Source organism: Corvus cornix, chromosome 1A, assembly GCF_000738735.6.
Source record: "Corvus cornix cornix isolate S_Up_H32 chromosome 1A, ASM73873v5, whole genome shotgun sequence".
NCBI lineage: Eukaryota > Metazoa > Chordata > Aves > Passeriformes > Corvidae > Corvus > Corvus cornix.
This window is the reverse complement of record NC_047057.1, coordinates 67,294,375-67,311,224: the sequence shown is the minus strand read 5'-3', so window position 1 is coordinate 67,311,224 and position 16,850 is coordinate 67,294,375. Positions and strand designations below refer to the sequence as shown.

Below are 16,850 nucleotides of genomic sequence, written 5' to 3'. Positions count from 1 at the left end.
CTCATGTAATAAAATGTGTGATACTGTTATTGGTGGTCACACCTAAAGAATCTTGCATAAATCTATAACTTCTGACAGTGAGCCAGGCTGTTTCACAGATCTCTGTCATATTATGTATTATGTTAAAAAGAAACTTTCATACTCTATCTCAACTCTAGAACTTTTTCAAGACAGGTACGGACTGTAACTTCAGTTAAGAAGTTTACAGTAGTAACCTGTGCTGGTAATTTTAAAATCAAACTTCCAGAAAGCAGTAGAAACCAGAGCCAGGAGTTGGACTTAGGTGATCCTTGTGGGTCCCTTCCAACTCAGGAGATTTTCTGTGACCGTTTCATTCCACTTGATTTCTCAGCAGCAGTGACATTAGGACTGTTAGGCCATCCTTTGTGACAGTGAGGATTTTTCAGTTTGTTATAAGAGGATTTTAGAAATCTTTCATTTTCATAAGAAGAGAGATGATATTTTCCACCTTAGTTATTACCAAGGCAATCCAACTACATAGATCAATTAATGTTTTTATGATATCCTCCTAAATAAGCATCAATGGCAGACCAGTTTCTTATAGTCACAGTCTTTCAGCCCTTGTGTGCAGCTAATACAGTGGTAATCTTTGGTTTGCAGTAGAGGGGCAAAAAGTATGAATTAAGTTGAAATATGCTTAAATAAATTGGTAAATGAAGAAATGTAGAGTTCAAAGATGTTGCATTGTCTTGAACTATATGAAGTATTCAGAGAGAGACAGAGGTTGTGTTCTCGAACTCATGTAAGTTTCTAAATAAGTAGAAAAAAGGAAAAAAAGCCTACTGAAAATAAAGACTAGTGGAAAAAAACCCTGTGAAATAACATGTTGTTTTGGCAATCAGAATGGATTTGGAGAAAAAAGCAAAAAGCTGTGTAAGTCATTAGTATCACACAATGTTATAGGAGGCTGAAGTTGTGACCGGCTCCTTGGCCTAGCTACGTAGGATTGGATTTATTACTTGTTCTACTGACTTGGTTGGCACTCCAAAAGCAGAGGTCAAAGACCACAAAAGAGAATATAAGTAGTTCGCTGCAATTATGAGTTCTTTACCTTTTGTTTTGTAGGTGAATTGCAAAGGAAGATTGGCTTGAAGGTGCTTGAAATGAGAGGAAATGCTGTTGTTGGTTATTTGCAGTGTTTTGATTTGGAGGGAGAGTCTGGACTTGTAGTGAGAGCCATAGGAACAGCCTGCACTTTGGATAAAATAAGTAACACATCAGCATTTTTACCTGCATGTAACTCCCCATCCAAAGAAATGAAGGAGTAAGTATGAATTAGCAGCTTGTAGGGAAACAAGTTTCACCTCTTCTTTTCATACTCATTCAGTTTTTCATAACCGGTGTGATTTCTTTTTTTCCCAGAACTTGTTTTTCTTTTGTAGTTTTATTTGTCTGCAACCCAGTTTTATATTCTGCAATTCTGAAATGTTTTAGGTTGGATGATTAGTTATTTCAGTAGAAGCTGGAGTGGTAATTCTTACTTAAGATGACTTTCTTTGAATTTATGTAGTGATAGTACTACATATCTTGGCTTGTAATCCACCAGTTTAACTGTAATTAGTTCTGCTTTGGCGCTGTGTTTGTGTGATGAACATTTTTGTGAAGGCCTCTCAGAAATACACCTTTGGTCCAAGTTTAAATGTTTATGAGCATATAAGAGAAGATAAATTTTGAATTCTGATGGTTCTGTCAGTGATTTAGACAATGACCCCAAAGAGGTCTCATCTTTTATTGTGTTTTGCTTTTTACTGTTGTAAAACAAGTTAGGACTGTGGCAAAGCAGGTAGACAGTGAGCTTGCAGAGCAATCTTTATGATGAGAAGTATAATTTTGTGATTTTTGTCATATGTACTGCAGCACCAAACAGTTTGAATGCAGTATTTTGATATTAATAGAAATTATTAGAAATAACACTTGCAGTCTTCTTCAAACTGTTGCTACTTTTTTGCTTGGATATTTTAGTTATCTTCTGTTTGGTAGAGCAATCCAGGAAGGAAAAAACTGCACCAGGAAGTGTATTACATATCCTGTATTTCTGGCTGTATTAATTGAAGTAGCCATTTTCATTAACTTGAACTGTTGTGTCACTACAATAGAGATGAGGCATTTTTGTTGTGCAAGCATCAGTTGCTCTGCAAAATATTGCAAAATATGGACTGACTTTTAAAAATTACTGGTTTCTATTTCACAGCATAGCTTGTGGTGACTTGTCTTGATTTTAAAAAATTGCCTTTAAAAGGACTTCAGGATACAGTGCAGCATAGAACAACAGCATGGTGTTTAAAAACAAAAAAAGGTAGACCTGGTAATTATCAACTTAAAAAGTGTCCATAAATAAACCAGTGGCTTTCACTCTGCAGCAATATGTGGAAATTCCACCTCCCAAATTATCCATGTTCAGCTTGGTGATGGATGTTGTCTCAGTTCAAAAAATGGGAATGTTTCTCTAAGGCAGCAAAGTCAACTAATTTGATTCTTCTTATTCTTGGCTTTACTAACTTTATGGCTAGTTGCCAAAGAATCAATGATGCAGTCACAAGCAAGTGCTTAAGCTGTTCCTTTCCCTCCTTTTATTTCATCTGGACTCTTGCATGCTAGGAATTGAAATTCTTAGAGTCTGCTTAGAGTAAGAGATCTCCTCTAGCTAAACTTCCCTGAAATCATTGATAACATAACTTTGCAACCTGTTTGTGTGTATTGTTTTCTTTTCTTCCACCTTGGCTGCAAACTCTCTCAGGTCTCCGCTGGTTCATCCGCCAAGCCATGGATGCCGCTCGACTCACAACAGCCCAATTCACACTGCTACTGGCTCACGACTTACTCAGAACTTCTCTGTGTCTGTTCCCACTCTCATCTACACTGGTACGAGACTGCTCACACTCCAGAGCTGGGGAGAGGCAGCCCACAGGCACAGTAGTCCCAAAGGGCAGGCAGGCAGGCAGTGTAGGCAGGTACCACCCATCTTTCCTCCCTCATTTTCTCGTGGACACACCTTCTGTTATCAGGGAAGAAGCACCCAAGGTGCAGCTGCTCAAACAAAGGCAGAATAGTTTCTTGGAGATGCCTCAGGGTCTCTTCCACAAAGCCACACTCTTCACTTTAACATGCTCTTGCTTCCTGTGAAATTAAGTAAAAAAATAAGGTGATGTATCTGGGAGACATTGATTTGAGCTCATAATGATTTTCAAGCATAATTCAGATACAGTAGGTTTTAAAATGGTTCTAGGGAGGGTCTGTGCCATTTGTGGAAGAGATGGTTTTAGAGAGCAGGTAAGTCAGCTGTGCATAAGTAAACTGTTTGTCAATAGAGTTGTTCCCATAAAGATTCTCCTCTTTGCTCTGTTTTTAGCTGTGGCATGCTGCTGATGCTATAGGATAAGGAAACATACATTTTTTTTACCTTAAAATGCATATGTGTATATACATAAGTGTATAAATATGTATAAACACAACTATAACTTGAAATAATTTTTTCTTTATTAAACTAACTCAGAGCATTGTGTATTTGACCAGATTTTTAAGCCATAAACTTTTCAATTTTTTTCTTTTGCCTTTTTTTTTTTTTTTTGGTCACATCTCATGCCTTTCATTTGGCATAATTGTTTCATTGTAGATGATTAGCATCTCTCTGTAGGATGCTGAGAGAGTAAAACAGCATTTCTTTGCCTCTGGCCTCATTCCCAGTCTCGCATCTAAGGAATAACTGCTGGCCCTGCCCCAATCCCATCCTGGTGTTTGGATCATGCTGCTGTCAGCCAGGTCCCTTGGCACAGGATTACTGAATATGTTTCCACCTTCTTCTGGCAGGATTCCTTTCAATGAAGATCCCAATCCCAATACTCATTCATCAGGACCCTCCACCCCTCTGAAAAACCAAACCTATTCCTTTTCACCTTCCAAGTCCTACAGTCGACAGTCCTCTTCTTCTGACACAGATTTGAGTTTGACACCCAAAACTGGTAAGGCGCTTCCACCCACTTTTTGTTTAAGTTGTGTTTCTCTTTATATTTTCATTCAACCCCTTTTTGCTTTTTGGCATTTAAGTTATCAAAATGATGTGAAAATTGGAGACCTCACATAGCACACCTCAAGCCTCAAGAGAATTTCTGTAGGGTCAAAATTTCAATCCTGTCTGTATTTCCAGTGTCCTGGATAACCTGAAAATGACTTTTGTGCCACAACTGTATTTGAATCAAAATAAAACATCTTAGAGCATTAAGGGAGTTCTTAGTAATTGCCTTTTTCTTATTTCCTCCATTTCATATCACAGATCATAGGAATGTATTTCTTACCACAATATGTTAAGGATGGTGTTACTAAAACTATGTAGCCTTCAAGCCTACTGTGTTGTGCTCTAAGTTTACTGCATACATTTATCTTAATATTGCAAATGCAATAATAGAAATGTAGCAGCCACTGTCATTTTATTCTCTTGGTATATGGAAATAGCTTTACATACACAGTATACACTTTCAAAGTAACTTAAATTACATTAGAGGTAATCCAGCCATCTTCAGAAAGCATTTTTCTTTCTCTCTTGCTTTATCATAATTTTTTCAACTTGTTGTTTCCTCCTTCCTTATTTTTTAGTCTGTTGTTAGAATCATGTCAGTAATAATGTCAGCACAACTTAAAGAATTATTGTCTGTTTATTCTTCATTATGTGACCAATGCCCTGAATTTTGCTACCATAGGGCAAAGTATTTTGCAGAATTGTTTACGGAAGTGTGGTTAGTTTTATAATGATGTTTTAAATTGTGGTATTTGAAGCTCAGAATATTCTGGTGTCCATCTAGTTAGACAATTTTAAAGCATATTAAAGTAGTTGATTCAGCTTTACTTGATAGCACCCCTTTCAAAAATTTTTCCTAGCAGATAAATTGAATATTGCATTCAAATGGAGTTGTATTAAATATTTCATGCAGTTTATTCCCTAAATATATTTAAAATATTCCCAATTAGAAAGCTGTCTTTCTTAGTCCTGTCTTCTCTGTCTCATTTTTAAAACAAACAAGCAAAAGAAAGCACACTTTATTTTTTTGTCTTTTTTAAAGGATGGCTGTCCTGTGGGTAACCTATGGTGGTCACTCATTTAAAGGACCTACAGATATAACTGGATGCTTATTACTTAGGAGCACCCCAAATTCATGTGCTTGGTTTACTGAATATTTGAAAACCTGTTTCTTTTGATCAGATTTTCCATGGTAAAGATCATGTCATGTAAAGGATTTAAATGTAACGTAGGTGGTCATCTTTATAGATGTGGTGTGAATTTAGGCATGTGGCAACTCACTGTGAATGTGTTCAGGTTTTAAAGCAGCAGCCTTATATATTTCCTGGCAATGTTATGTAGATGGATAAACCCTGTTGTCTTTAGTCAGTTCATTCAGAACTGAAACAGATTGTGCATTTGGTGCCTCTTATTTGTAGGGATTTTTCAAGTATGTAAAGATACTTTTTTAGCTATCTTTCTAGTATTAAAGCAAACTGTGGGCATAGTTTTGCTTATTAGCACTGTCTTTTTGGCAGCTTTTAACTCTGCTACTGAAACTTGTCCAAAGAGGATTTGCTGGTTACATTTAAAACTTCTGTACCTTGTTATGACAAACTCGATTTTGAATCTTAATAGATTAAAAGGACAGTATGTAATGAGTAATTTGTTTTACTTTTTACCCAAAATTTGATGATGTGCAGAAGACACTTCCATAACATGCTAAATTCGGTGTGTTGTTCTTAGCAATTACTGTATATGTTTAGACCTCTGTTTTCATTTCCCAAGGCTATTACCAAGTTGAAATATTTCAATGTGTAAGTTGGTGATCTTAGTGGTTAAACAAAGTTAAAGAAATGCAGACTTCTCATGTGACACATCAACCATTATCAAATTTGAGATGCCAGTTTCTCAGATTGGCTGATGTGAAAAACAAAGTATTTTCTGCTATTTCTGCAGTATATTATATTCTTCTTTATTTCTCAGTCAGGTGGTTAGTGTGCTGACATGTCTGAGATGGAGACTAACCTGGAGAAACAGTGCAGATACTACAATTTCACAGTATGAGTAACAAAACACTGGAGGTTTAAACTTGGATCTGCTTAAGCATCTAGTTTTCAATAGCTGCAAATCTGGAAAATATTACCTTGATGTCTTCTGTGAAAGACAGTTGTGCTTGTGTTATCCATTCTGGTCTATAAATACATTTGGTGAGAAAGCTTGTTTGTGTTTGAAGTTAGACTTCTGGAAGCAGGGATATATTTTATGCCACTGCAAATGAAAAGAATCAGGCTGACAAAAAGCATGATGTATTTTAATCAGATAATACATTTTGATATGCCATAGCATATGTTTGGAGGAAATGGAGAAGGTGGGAACTCCTTTTCTTGGTGTGGGAACTTAGAATTCTACAAGATTTATCACACTAGAAAATCATAAAACAAATCCATTACCTCTTTGGAAAATAACTTTTTCTATTGAGATAATGAAAGTAATCAGATTAAGTGTGTGCAAAGACTCTGTTATTTGGGTTTTACTCCATACTATTTGCTATCAGATTTTGTTTGACATTTAAAATAATGTTAAATTACCATGTCTCTAAAAAATTAATTTCAAAATAAAGTTAATCAGGTCATGATTTTTAAAAGCATGCTTCTCATGCACATTGTGGAGCTGTATTGTCATTCCATTTCTTTGTATGTCGAGAAATAATTTGCAGTAAGTGTTGATTCGTTTAGAGAAAACAAAAATGCTTCATTTTGATTTCTTTTGTCTGTTTCTTTAGTCATCTTCTGAATCTACATCTTTGTCTCTATTACTTTCCTCCACAGCACCTTCCCCACAGGGACCTAGGATTTTCCTGTTTCCCAGCTCCCCTACACTTTCTTGTGATTCCCCACATCTTAAAAAGTCCTGTCTCCTCCTCTCGGGGTCTAGCATTAAACCTCTACACTCTAGCCATGTCAGCCCAGTTGTTCTGAGGAAAAGCGTTTCTTTAACTGAAGAGCTGCTTCTGGCTGCTTCTGGTAGGATCTATCTATTATGGCCTTTTAAACAAACTTGTAAGGAAATTATGTTATTTGATTAACACACAGATGCTTCTATAACCCTGGGTTTGCTCAGTTAGCCTCCGAAAACTGCTGGCTACATGACTATTCATTCCATCTCTCACCTCTGCCCCAGAAGCTTGAAACACCTTCAGAACTTCTTAGAGGATTTGAAACAATTTCATTTATGCTACAGAATTTCTTCTTTACCCTTGCAAAATATCTTTTGATAATTGGTAATTGGACTGAAATAATTTACTCGATTTGTAATCCCACACATTCTCTTCACTTTGTTGTTCCTGCATTTTGCATGGAGCAAATGCTCATTGCACTTTTTCATGAATTCACTCATAATTTGTTGAAATAATGGTTATCAGATGGCTACCAACTCTGCTTTTTAATTTAACCTTTTAAACAAAGCCCATGTTTTTTATTTTTACTGCTCACTTTTTCATTTCACTGACATGGATTATTTTAATAGATTTCAATTAAATAGTTGATATTACTGCTTTTTTTTTCAGAAACTCTTTTGGTTAGTTTGTCATTCTTGAGTTTGTTTTATGTGTAGTATTTATGCTATGTTTGTCTGTATTTAAATATTGTATAGTCCCCGACAATGATGTTTAGAATCAATGCCAAATAGTAAAAGCAATTTAATCTTGTTTATGGGACTATACAGATACCAATATTTTTGTTTCCTTATCCAAGAACAGCTAAAAATACTCGTTGAAAATTGTAGTGTTTTTATATCTAATTATATAGTAATGATAGCCTAGTAACTCTTGAAAATGAATGAGTGAGTTTAGGAATGAATTTACATACAGTATTAAGTCTGATATTATTTCTAGATCTTCCAGTCTTTGGTTAAAAAAAATAACTGCGCTTTGATGTATATTTACAGTCTTGTTGATCTTTATCAGATGCTTGATAAGAAGAAAAAAGAAAGTAACAAGGAATTGTTATATTGAGTTAGTTACAAATTCTGTAAAAGAAAATCTTGGCTTCATTTCTAACTGTTTGCACTGTGGTGTTTGTATTTCATCCTGCTCCTGACACCTTTTTGTTCTTTATGCTCTGCTTTCCTCTACTACTTAGGGGCTTATTTTTGCTTGCTCATGTTAGCCCTCATGGCTTTTAGATACAAGGAATAGCAGTGATAATGTGTTTTTAGGCATGAAGTATTACCAAGAAAATCTGTTTCACTAGCATTGTGTTTACTTTAGGAAAAACACAATCTTGGTATGTGTTTACTTTAGTGATTTTTAACCACAGAGCCCATAATTTACTGTCAGACACTTAACCTGCATCTCAACATGCTCTGCTAAGGGGACAGGTCCTTAATAGCAAATAATTCAACATCAAAGATGTTAGTGAATCTAATAAACTTTCTCTGCAGAAAAACTCCTATGGTTGGGGGGTAAGGCTGGAGGTAAAAATCTGAAAGAAGGAAAGAGAGAATTACCATATTATGCAAGATTGGAGTTTATCTCATGTTCATTTACAGATAATCTACAGGTTATGTGTGTGCAAATATAGTAATCAAATAAGTGTAGTTTTAAATGCTGAGCAGTAGCCCCTAGCTTATTTGAATGAATCAGATGAGTATTTAATTATGTAAAATAATTTGTAATTTTTTTCAGAGTTTATATTTCAAATCAAAGGATGTGCATTGCCGTTGTATTTTCTTGTTCCTAATCATGCATTATGTAACTGCTGCTGTAATTATGTGTACAGTCTCCTACTAGTAGTTATGAAAGGTGATTTAGTTACCTGAAACTCTCTGAAAACCAGAATTTTATTACTTCTATTAAATAAAAATATTGTAATAATATTAGTGAGAGATACATAACTATAGAGTAGTCTGACAGTGAGACTGTTTTTGATAAGGGCAGAAAATCTGGTTATGTAGAAACTTTATGTGAAAAGTAGATCTATATTTAAATCATAGGCAAAAAGGCATAACAAGAAAATAAAAAAAAGTTACATGTCACAGGAAAGGTTTTAAACCTGCATCTTAAAGTTTTTCTGTTTAAAAGTTGATTTTAATTCAGGTTGACAGCAGAAAAAAATTTTAGTTGGGGGGGGGTTGTCCAAATACTGTAAAATCACTGCTAGTCGTGTAAAAATGAAAACCTAGAATAACCGCCAAACCAAAATTAAATTTTGATGCTCTTTTTTTTTTTTTCTTAAAAATTAAAATTATGGAGATAATTTGACTGTTTTCAATAGCTCAGTTTAATCTATTTTGAAATCACCCTTTGATTGCAAATTATAATATATGTTTCTTTGAATGTCATTTGTACTGATACTCTTCAGGAATGGGCAGTGGGAGTGCTGGAAAAGAAGGGGGGCCATTTAAAACTCTTTTAAGACAACAGACTCAGTCAGCTCTGGAACAAAGGGTAAGGCATTTTATACTTCCATTTCTAATCTACTGAAGTGAAAATTTATCTTGTAAGTTAAATGTTTGCTGTTACTTTCTGTTTGAAAACGTGTAACTAGGTCTGAACTTACTACAAATGTTGGCTGTTTAATAGCCCTTTTTTACACACATTATTTAAATACTAATATATTACTAAAGCATTAAGGAAAGTGGAGCAATTAACTGTGCACAGCACTCAAGTAATTCCAGTGGTATTAAGAAGTTATAGGAGAAACTGTTGTGTGGTCTCTGTAACGTATTGATGCATGTTAAGTTTAATACTTGAGTAAATACATGATGATAAAGTTTTTACAGAAGCCTAATTCAGAAACACTGGCATAGCTTTAAACAAGTTGAAAATCCCGTTTGGAATTGGGAAAACTTTCAGTTTTTGGAAATTGAGTTGGTACATTGCTCCCCATTTCGTGGAAGGTAGCCTTTGATTGGGGACTTGAACCTGAACTACTTGCCAAGCAGAAAAAGCCATTTATAAATTTAAACTTTTCCTCTACAGGACTAAAAATGCCATCTGTCATTATACTGAATAGACTATATGATGAAAATAGTGGTTTTAATTAATTGTTTACATTGTGTAATTGCAACTTCTTAGTATAAATTATATACTGCTTTGATCAAAATGTTGATAATGAGGTGTCTTGAAGGAAAAAATGTGAGTATTTTCCTACTCAGAAATAAATTTAATTGCAATTTCTGACTACCTAAACTAGTGACATAGGAGCATGTAAGTTAGTTGAGAAGAAAATCACTTACATCTGTGAAATAAAAGTGCCCAGCTGCTATTTTGAGTAAGTGGATGATTCTCTTCTCATTTCTCGTGTTATCCATGGCTAAGGGAGGATCTCCTCATAGGTTCTGTAGAAGGCGGGGTATGTGAAAAATACTGTGACTCTTTCTAGCCCTTTCTTCTTTTATTGGGGATTCCTAAAGCGTCATTTGAAATACTTTCTTGTTTTTCTTTTTTTTTTTTGGTGAGGCTTTGCAGATGTCTTTGTAATCTTATTTATGCAGAATTTTTTTAATTTGTTGTTTTTAAGAGAATTTTTAAAATCAGTGTACTTTGCATGTTGATACATTTCAGTTACAATTTTTATTAAGGTATGAATACAAATCCATGAGTTTTTTTCTTTTAATTTTTTAATTTGGCAGAAAGAATGCTTTAAAATGAGCCTTTTTTCTGTTTACCTTTGATTTGACATTCCATGGCTGATCTTTTTGTTTCCTCAGGAAGCTTTTTAAAGACAATAAAAATGTAAATTAAGAGCCCTTAATATATTTTTAGAGCTTGAATTATTTGCACATTATTTTGATAAGGTCTGTGTATTGTCTAGTAGAAAAAAAAGTACTGTAAAATAGGATGGAGACATGCTGAGTCTGTTATTGATGACAATTATGATGTAGCAGCAAAGCATGTGGGCAGTTAATTGATATAAAATATGTTCATTCTGCCTTCTGAAAATTTCATATTGGATGTGTTTTTGCTATGGTGTTACCTCTTTTGGTTACCTTAAAGTGGAGTTAACTAGAATGAATAACATCTGTAAGTTTTGTCTGTTTTAATATTACACACATAAACAGTGCACTCTACTTGTCTGGATTACTTAGGATAGCAAGTATTTGGGAAAACCAAGAATAAATTCAATATTTTGAGTTTAAGGGACCTTAAAGATCATCTTATTCCAACCACCCTGCCATGGGCAGGGACACCTTCCACGACACCAGGTTTCTTAAATTGTTCTTTTGAGTCTTACTTAGTTTATTTGGGTATATGGTAATGCTAAGGTACCTTAAAATAAGTTCATTTAATTGCATGTCTCAACAGCTTTATTTAATCAAATGTATTTTTGGTGTATTACTTAAATAACCCTAACTGTAAGCAGAACAGAGTTAGAAGGGTAATATTCCTCAATTTCTTCCCTGAAAATAAACCTGTGGAAAATACAGCTGTGGAAAACTCATGTACATGTTACATTGTACATTAATAACTGTTAGCAATTCCCTGTACATATGTAGATAGCAAGAGTAACTTTATAACAGCTGTCTTTCTATATATTTTTGACTAAAAATATGTATATTGTATTTCCATTAGTAGGAATATTTGAGGTTATCTTACTCCTATAAAATTAGCCTATGTTTTTGTAGAAATGGCCAAATGCTGCTCTCAATGGTATTTTGTGTCTCTGACTTCCACTTGGACAAATTCTGTTTTCTTCCTGTTTTTACATTCTGCAAGTGCGTGAGAGATCTTTTCTGCTGCCTTTTCAGAATGGGGATCTGTTGGCCTTAATTTCTGAAGGGCACTGCAGGAAATCTGTTGTGTTAAGAGCACAGTTCTCTGGGAGATTCATTTGGCTGAAATCCTGACTTAAGCATCTTTTCTTTCCAGTGACTTCTTATCCACTCATCCCCTCAGTTCAGGTCAAGAAAAACTGTAGGGTTGTTTGGCCACCTTGTGAGATGGCACAGTGAATGTGCTTAGAATAAAAATAATTAGCCAGGAAACGAACAAGATCTTAATGTGGACCAGTTCCCTGCTCTGGTTCAGCCCCAAAAGCTCTGTGAGCACACCCAAGTATTTATCTGTGGGAGTGGTTTAATGATGGGAATGAGTGAATGACTGGAAGGGGATCAGAGAACTGCTTCAGTTGGCACTTACACCAAAGGATGTGTGTAGCCTTATTCCATGTGCTTCTTCATTGTTTTGTGTGTCTTTGAATGAAATGTACTTTAAAAAGGGCACTAGCAATACATGTCTGTGTATATACATTTTTAAACATTGTATTAAGCAAATATTTGAGGATTTGATTGTAACCTTATCAAACTTTGCCCCCCCCCCCCCCCCCCCCCCAAAAAAAAAATCTCTGTGCAGTTGCGAGGACTAAAACGGTGACAGTTCTTTCATGGTCTATGCAATCAATGACTGTAAAGTGGAATAGTGAATTGGTATTGGTAGAATGATTGACCATCTTCAGTTGTAGCTTGGAAATCGTTGTTTGTCATACACTGAAATACCTTGTGGTTGCATCACCTTGATGTAAAGGTAGTCCTTTGCAAATTGCAGTAACAGAGGGGATTTGTAATATGGCAACTGCATCTGGTTCTTACGAATTCTCTGTTTTCCCTGAAATAACTGTAGATTTATAATTTTGAACTATTACAGTTTACAGCATGTAATTGAGGCAGGAACTTGTATTTGAGTAATATAATAATAAAATTCAAAAAATCTCTAAATGAGATTAAAAAAGAAAAAAGAATGTCATCATATGAAATGATGGAGTTCCATCAGTGTCAGAATGAATGACAGATTGTTAGAAGAATTGTGTCAAAATGGTTCAGTGAGGCTGTTACCCAGATTTGTCTGTGGCTCGAATTAACTGGTAGAACACCTTATTTTATAATGTAATACAGGCTTGGGAGTATTGATATATTGATTGAGATAAAGCCATGTTATTATTTGAGGTTTTCCTCCTGATTTCTAGTATAGAGAATCAGGCAAACTGGAAGTCTGAACATGTTAAAATTACTTGCAGTACCCAGCCTTATGGAAATGAATAGAAAATGAAAAACCTTCTGAATTTCCATATAGATTAAAAAATATTGGATTTGCTTAAGCTTTAGAGCATGGAGTTGTTTACTTTGAGCAAAGTTGTTTACTTTGTTCACTCCTTACTGCTTCAGCACAGTGTAAATGTGAATGTATCTATAAAATGTAAATGTAGTATAGGCTTAATGGAATTTCATATAGCTGGCACATTCAGTAAACTTTTTTATTGATTTCTGCAGTCCTGGAAAAGCAAATATTTTGAGTATTTCGACTTTTCTGGTAACTTCCAAAGCACTTTGCAATCTTTTAGAACCTTCTGGGGGAATCTTTACTGTATCATTCTAGAGATCCATTGCTGCTCCTGAAGACCCATCAGTCAAGCAGGTTTGCATAATCCTGGGCTGAAATCTTCCTGCTTTTTAATTGCATCATAAGGCAAAACTGCAGGGTTTGGGTTTTGGGATTGTTTTGCTTCTGGTTATCGATACTATGGTTGCTGATTTCAAAGTTTGCCTCTTGATTTTGAAAGTTTAAGCCAAATGAAAATCCAGAAAACATGACGTTTGTAGGACCTTTTAAAAGTTTAAAGAGTTCCTGTAACAAGGGTGGTAAGAATCCTGGAGTATTAGTTTTTAAACCTACATTGGGCTTTAGTTTTAAGATGACTTTTCATGCCATGTATTGCTGGAAGAACCTGATCCTCATTGAATCTGCAGCATGTGTGCTGTTCAGGTAGAAGCTCAGTTGAATTGTACTGTTTCTAAGTATGTGAGAAAGGAATCTATCCTATACTTTCTCTCATATAAAATTATGGTATTTATTTGTTCCATTAAATCAGTTACGATTATATGAAACATGATTGCATGCTTTTTATTCTTTTTTTTTTGCTTTCTGTGTTTAGAATTGCTGAACATGAATTATTGCCTTTCCCCCATAAGTGTACTATTATGTATATATTAGACATATCGCAGAACATCTCTGGAGAAATTAAAATCTAATTTTGGGCTCAACTTCTTTGAATATGACTTTTATTTCATCATATGTGCCTTGAAAAATTGCTGTTATTACTTACTTTGCCTCTTTTATGAATTACAAGCTGAAGTAGTTGCTGAAACTTATCTCTTCATTTTACTTAAACCTGGTAAAAAGTAACTTATGCAAATTAATTGGAAGTGAATTACCCTAGTTTAAGAACTTACAGTTGTGTTTCAAGACCAATGCTTTATTTTAAAAGATGGATATTTACTTGTTTTATTTAGAGCTCACGAGCAGAGCAGTCTTTTGATATTTTTTCGGTATGTTTTCCTGTAATAAGACATTCCTCATTCTTGCAAGACTTCAGTTTGTTTCACCTTGTGCTTCAGAATCAAACTGCAGTCAGTTGTAACAAGAATACCTAAAAATTGAGAAAAATGTTTATTTTTTATCAGCTAATGAAAGTAGAATTAATTTAGCAGTAGTAGTAGTTTAGCAGCCATAGTAAAAGTGGATCGATAGAGGTTTTGTTAACATAAGTATGTAAAGTTTTGATTAGTTATCATTGTTGTGCTGAGAAACAGCTCTATGGGGGAAAAGTATTCTTTCACTCTGTAAAACCTCTGCTTTTTTGATACAATGGGTCCGTGAGGACACATGGTTGTGTAGTGCTCAGTAAGCCTGAAGGACATGTCTGGCCCAGTGTAACTGCTTTGCTTGTATTTCAGGGAAATGATCAATTCATTGCATGTTAATTGGCACTCAGCAGTGGTTGGTAAACAGTCATTTAATGTTTGCTTTTAATCATAACAGGAATTCCCATTTTTTACTTTGACGACCTTCCCACCAGGCTTTCTTGTCCACGTTGGGGGTGTTGTCAGTGCTCGCTCAGTGAAGCTCCTGGATCGCATCCACAATCCTGGTATGTCAGCACAGGAGTGACTTCCTTGCACAAGGCCTGTCATCTAACCTTTATAACGTATCAGTGCTTGAATAGATACAGATGTATTCTAACAATGTGTATCAAAAGCAGTGTATTTCAGACAATCATTTAAGCTTGAAAAATAAGTTACTCAGTGGTTATGTTTTTAGTGAGAAACATTTCAGCAAGTTAAAGTAGTACTAAAAGTACTTTGAATCAATAACTTTGCACTGAAAACTGTCTTTGAATTATTCAGGTCTTAATTAATTTTTTTGCCATTTTTTGGTATTAAAACTTGATGCAAGTTTTCTATTCAAACAAAAATGAGATTAAATGCTTGATCTTAACTATGAATGTTTTCTCATTTTCAGCTCCTTGAAATCATTAAGGACTAATGGCTACAATTTAGCTCACAACATGGTTATTAACCTTTACAGCATTGTTTCTGTTCTTGAAAACCTTTACTGAACAGTACTTCAAGATTTTTATTTATTATTTTCCTGGGAACCCCAGTACTAGAACATGTGTATTTTGCATATCCTAGTTCTAATGTTAGAACTAAGTGACTTCTGACTCTGAAGACTTGGTTTAGTCACTGAGACCAGATGAGGAATGCTTTGCAAAAAGTTGGAGTGGACAGTGCACTTAAAAATGCAAGGGAGAGTAGAAATAGTACCTGTAGTGGTTTTGCATGCACTAGTCAGGAGTAATAAAAGGAAGTTTAGGCAAATACATCCATAAAAACAAGTACAAAAACCTAATATTTTCCTTTTCTTTCTATGGCCCAAGGCAAGCAATTCTCCAAGCAGGTAGAGCAGATTGCTGCTGATCTAAAGATTCAGTAAACTGGCAACATGAAATTAAATTCAAGACTTAATTTGAATTAGATCCTCCTACTTTAAGGGATTTTTTTCAAGTATATTAGTAGACAATATTGCTCTTTAGTTTTCCTATTTTAAGATCTATTTACACAGTGAAGTGAAGATTAAAAGAAATGTCAAAGTATAATTTATATGTGAGTCTTTCCTTTCTTTGCCACAAAGTTATTTTAGGATTCTGTATTTTCAGCAGATTTCTGATACAGGTCTCTTATGTGCAAAATTTACTGTGCGATAGATGTAAGACAGAATGGGAAAAAAATCAATTTTTTTCAGAAGTTTTAAAAGCTAATTTCTTGCATTATGCATTCCTTCATTTTTACCAGCTGACTGGAAGCAGTATAAGACGTAAGGCAAGATAGAGATGTATGTTTGCACAGCTGCAGTGTTTCTGTGAGACTTGAAGATTGCTCCTGACAAGTGAATGTAAAATGCATGATCCTTGGAACTCAGTATATTGCAAAATAGTGAGAACAAAAGGGGAAATGAAAGCACATGGCTGTGGGAGGGAAGGTGGAGAATTAGAAAAATATTCTGATATAGTTATTATCATGAAGCATTTGAGTAAAATAAGTCTGTAAAATATTAAAGGAAGCAAATAAACTGGCCAGTGAATAAATCAGGAAAACATGGAAGAGGAGAGAACATTTGAAGGTGGATTAAGAACTTGCCAATAAGACAAAATTGCCATATACTGTCCACTTTGGTCACCTAGTGCCAGATTGCTACAGCATGCTCCTTTTTCCCTTTCTATTTCAGCCTCTTATTAACTCTGCTGTCTGTGTCTTTCCAGTTCCTGTGGAGTGGTGTTGTCAATTGTGTTCTTGTTGGTAGTTTTTTTTTTCACTATTCTGCTTCTATAACTGATCTACTAATTTGCTGTTTTGAACTCAGCCTTTGTCGGAATTATGGGTAACACAAGATCATACAAACTGCTAGACTGGAATAGTTTCAATTCAGGTATTTTATTAGTCATTCAGTACTACATATGCTGACAGAAATTATGGCAGCTCAGTGAAGTTATTAGAAATG

At 34.8% G+C, this 16,850-nt stretch overlaps 1 protein-coding gene across 19 annotated transcripts in view; it reads left to right on the top strand.

The window, feature by feature from the left end:
- Positions 1 to 16,850, top strand: part of C2CD5 (C2 calcium dependent domain containing 5) — a 58,943-nt gene that overhangs the window by 9,028 nt on the left and 33,065 nt on the right. For 7 of the 19 annotated variants that reach the window (XR_002046541.1, XM_010404246.3, XM_010404242.3 and 4 more), the window contains exons 6-10: positions 1,087 to 1,285; positions 3,829 to 3,980; positions 9,376 to 9,461; positions 14,832 to 14,940; positions 16,713 to 16,778. Coding sequence is in view for 18 of the 19 variants with exons in the window: in XM_010404246.3 (XP_010402548.1) it covers positions 1,087 to 1,285; positions 3,829 to 3,980; positions 9,376 to 9,461; positions 14,832 to 14,940; positions 16,713 to 16,778 (612 nt within the window). In the remaining variant the exon portion in view is untranslated. Of the gene's footprint in view, positions 1 to 1,086; positions 1,286 to 2,758; positions 2,884 to 3,828; positions 3,981 to 6,843; positions 7,039 to 9,375; positions 9,462 to 14,831; positions 14,941 to 16,712; positions 16,779 to 16,850 lie in introns of those variants that run through there. The other 12 variants (XM_010404252.3, XM_039570434.1, XM_010404250.3 and 9 more) reach the window with 6 other exon arrangements.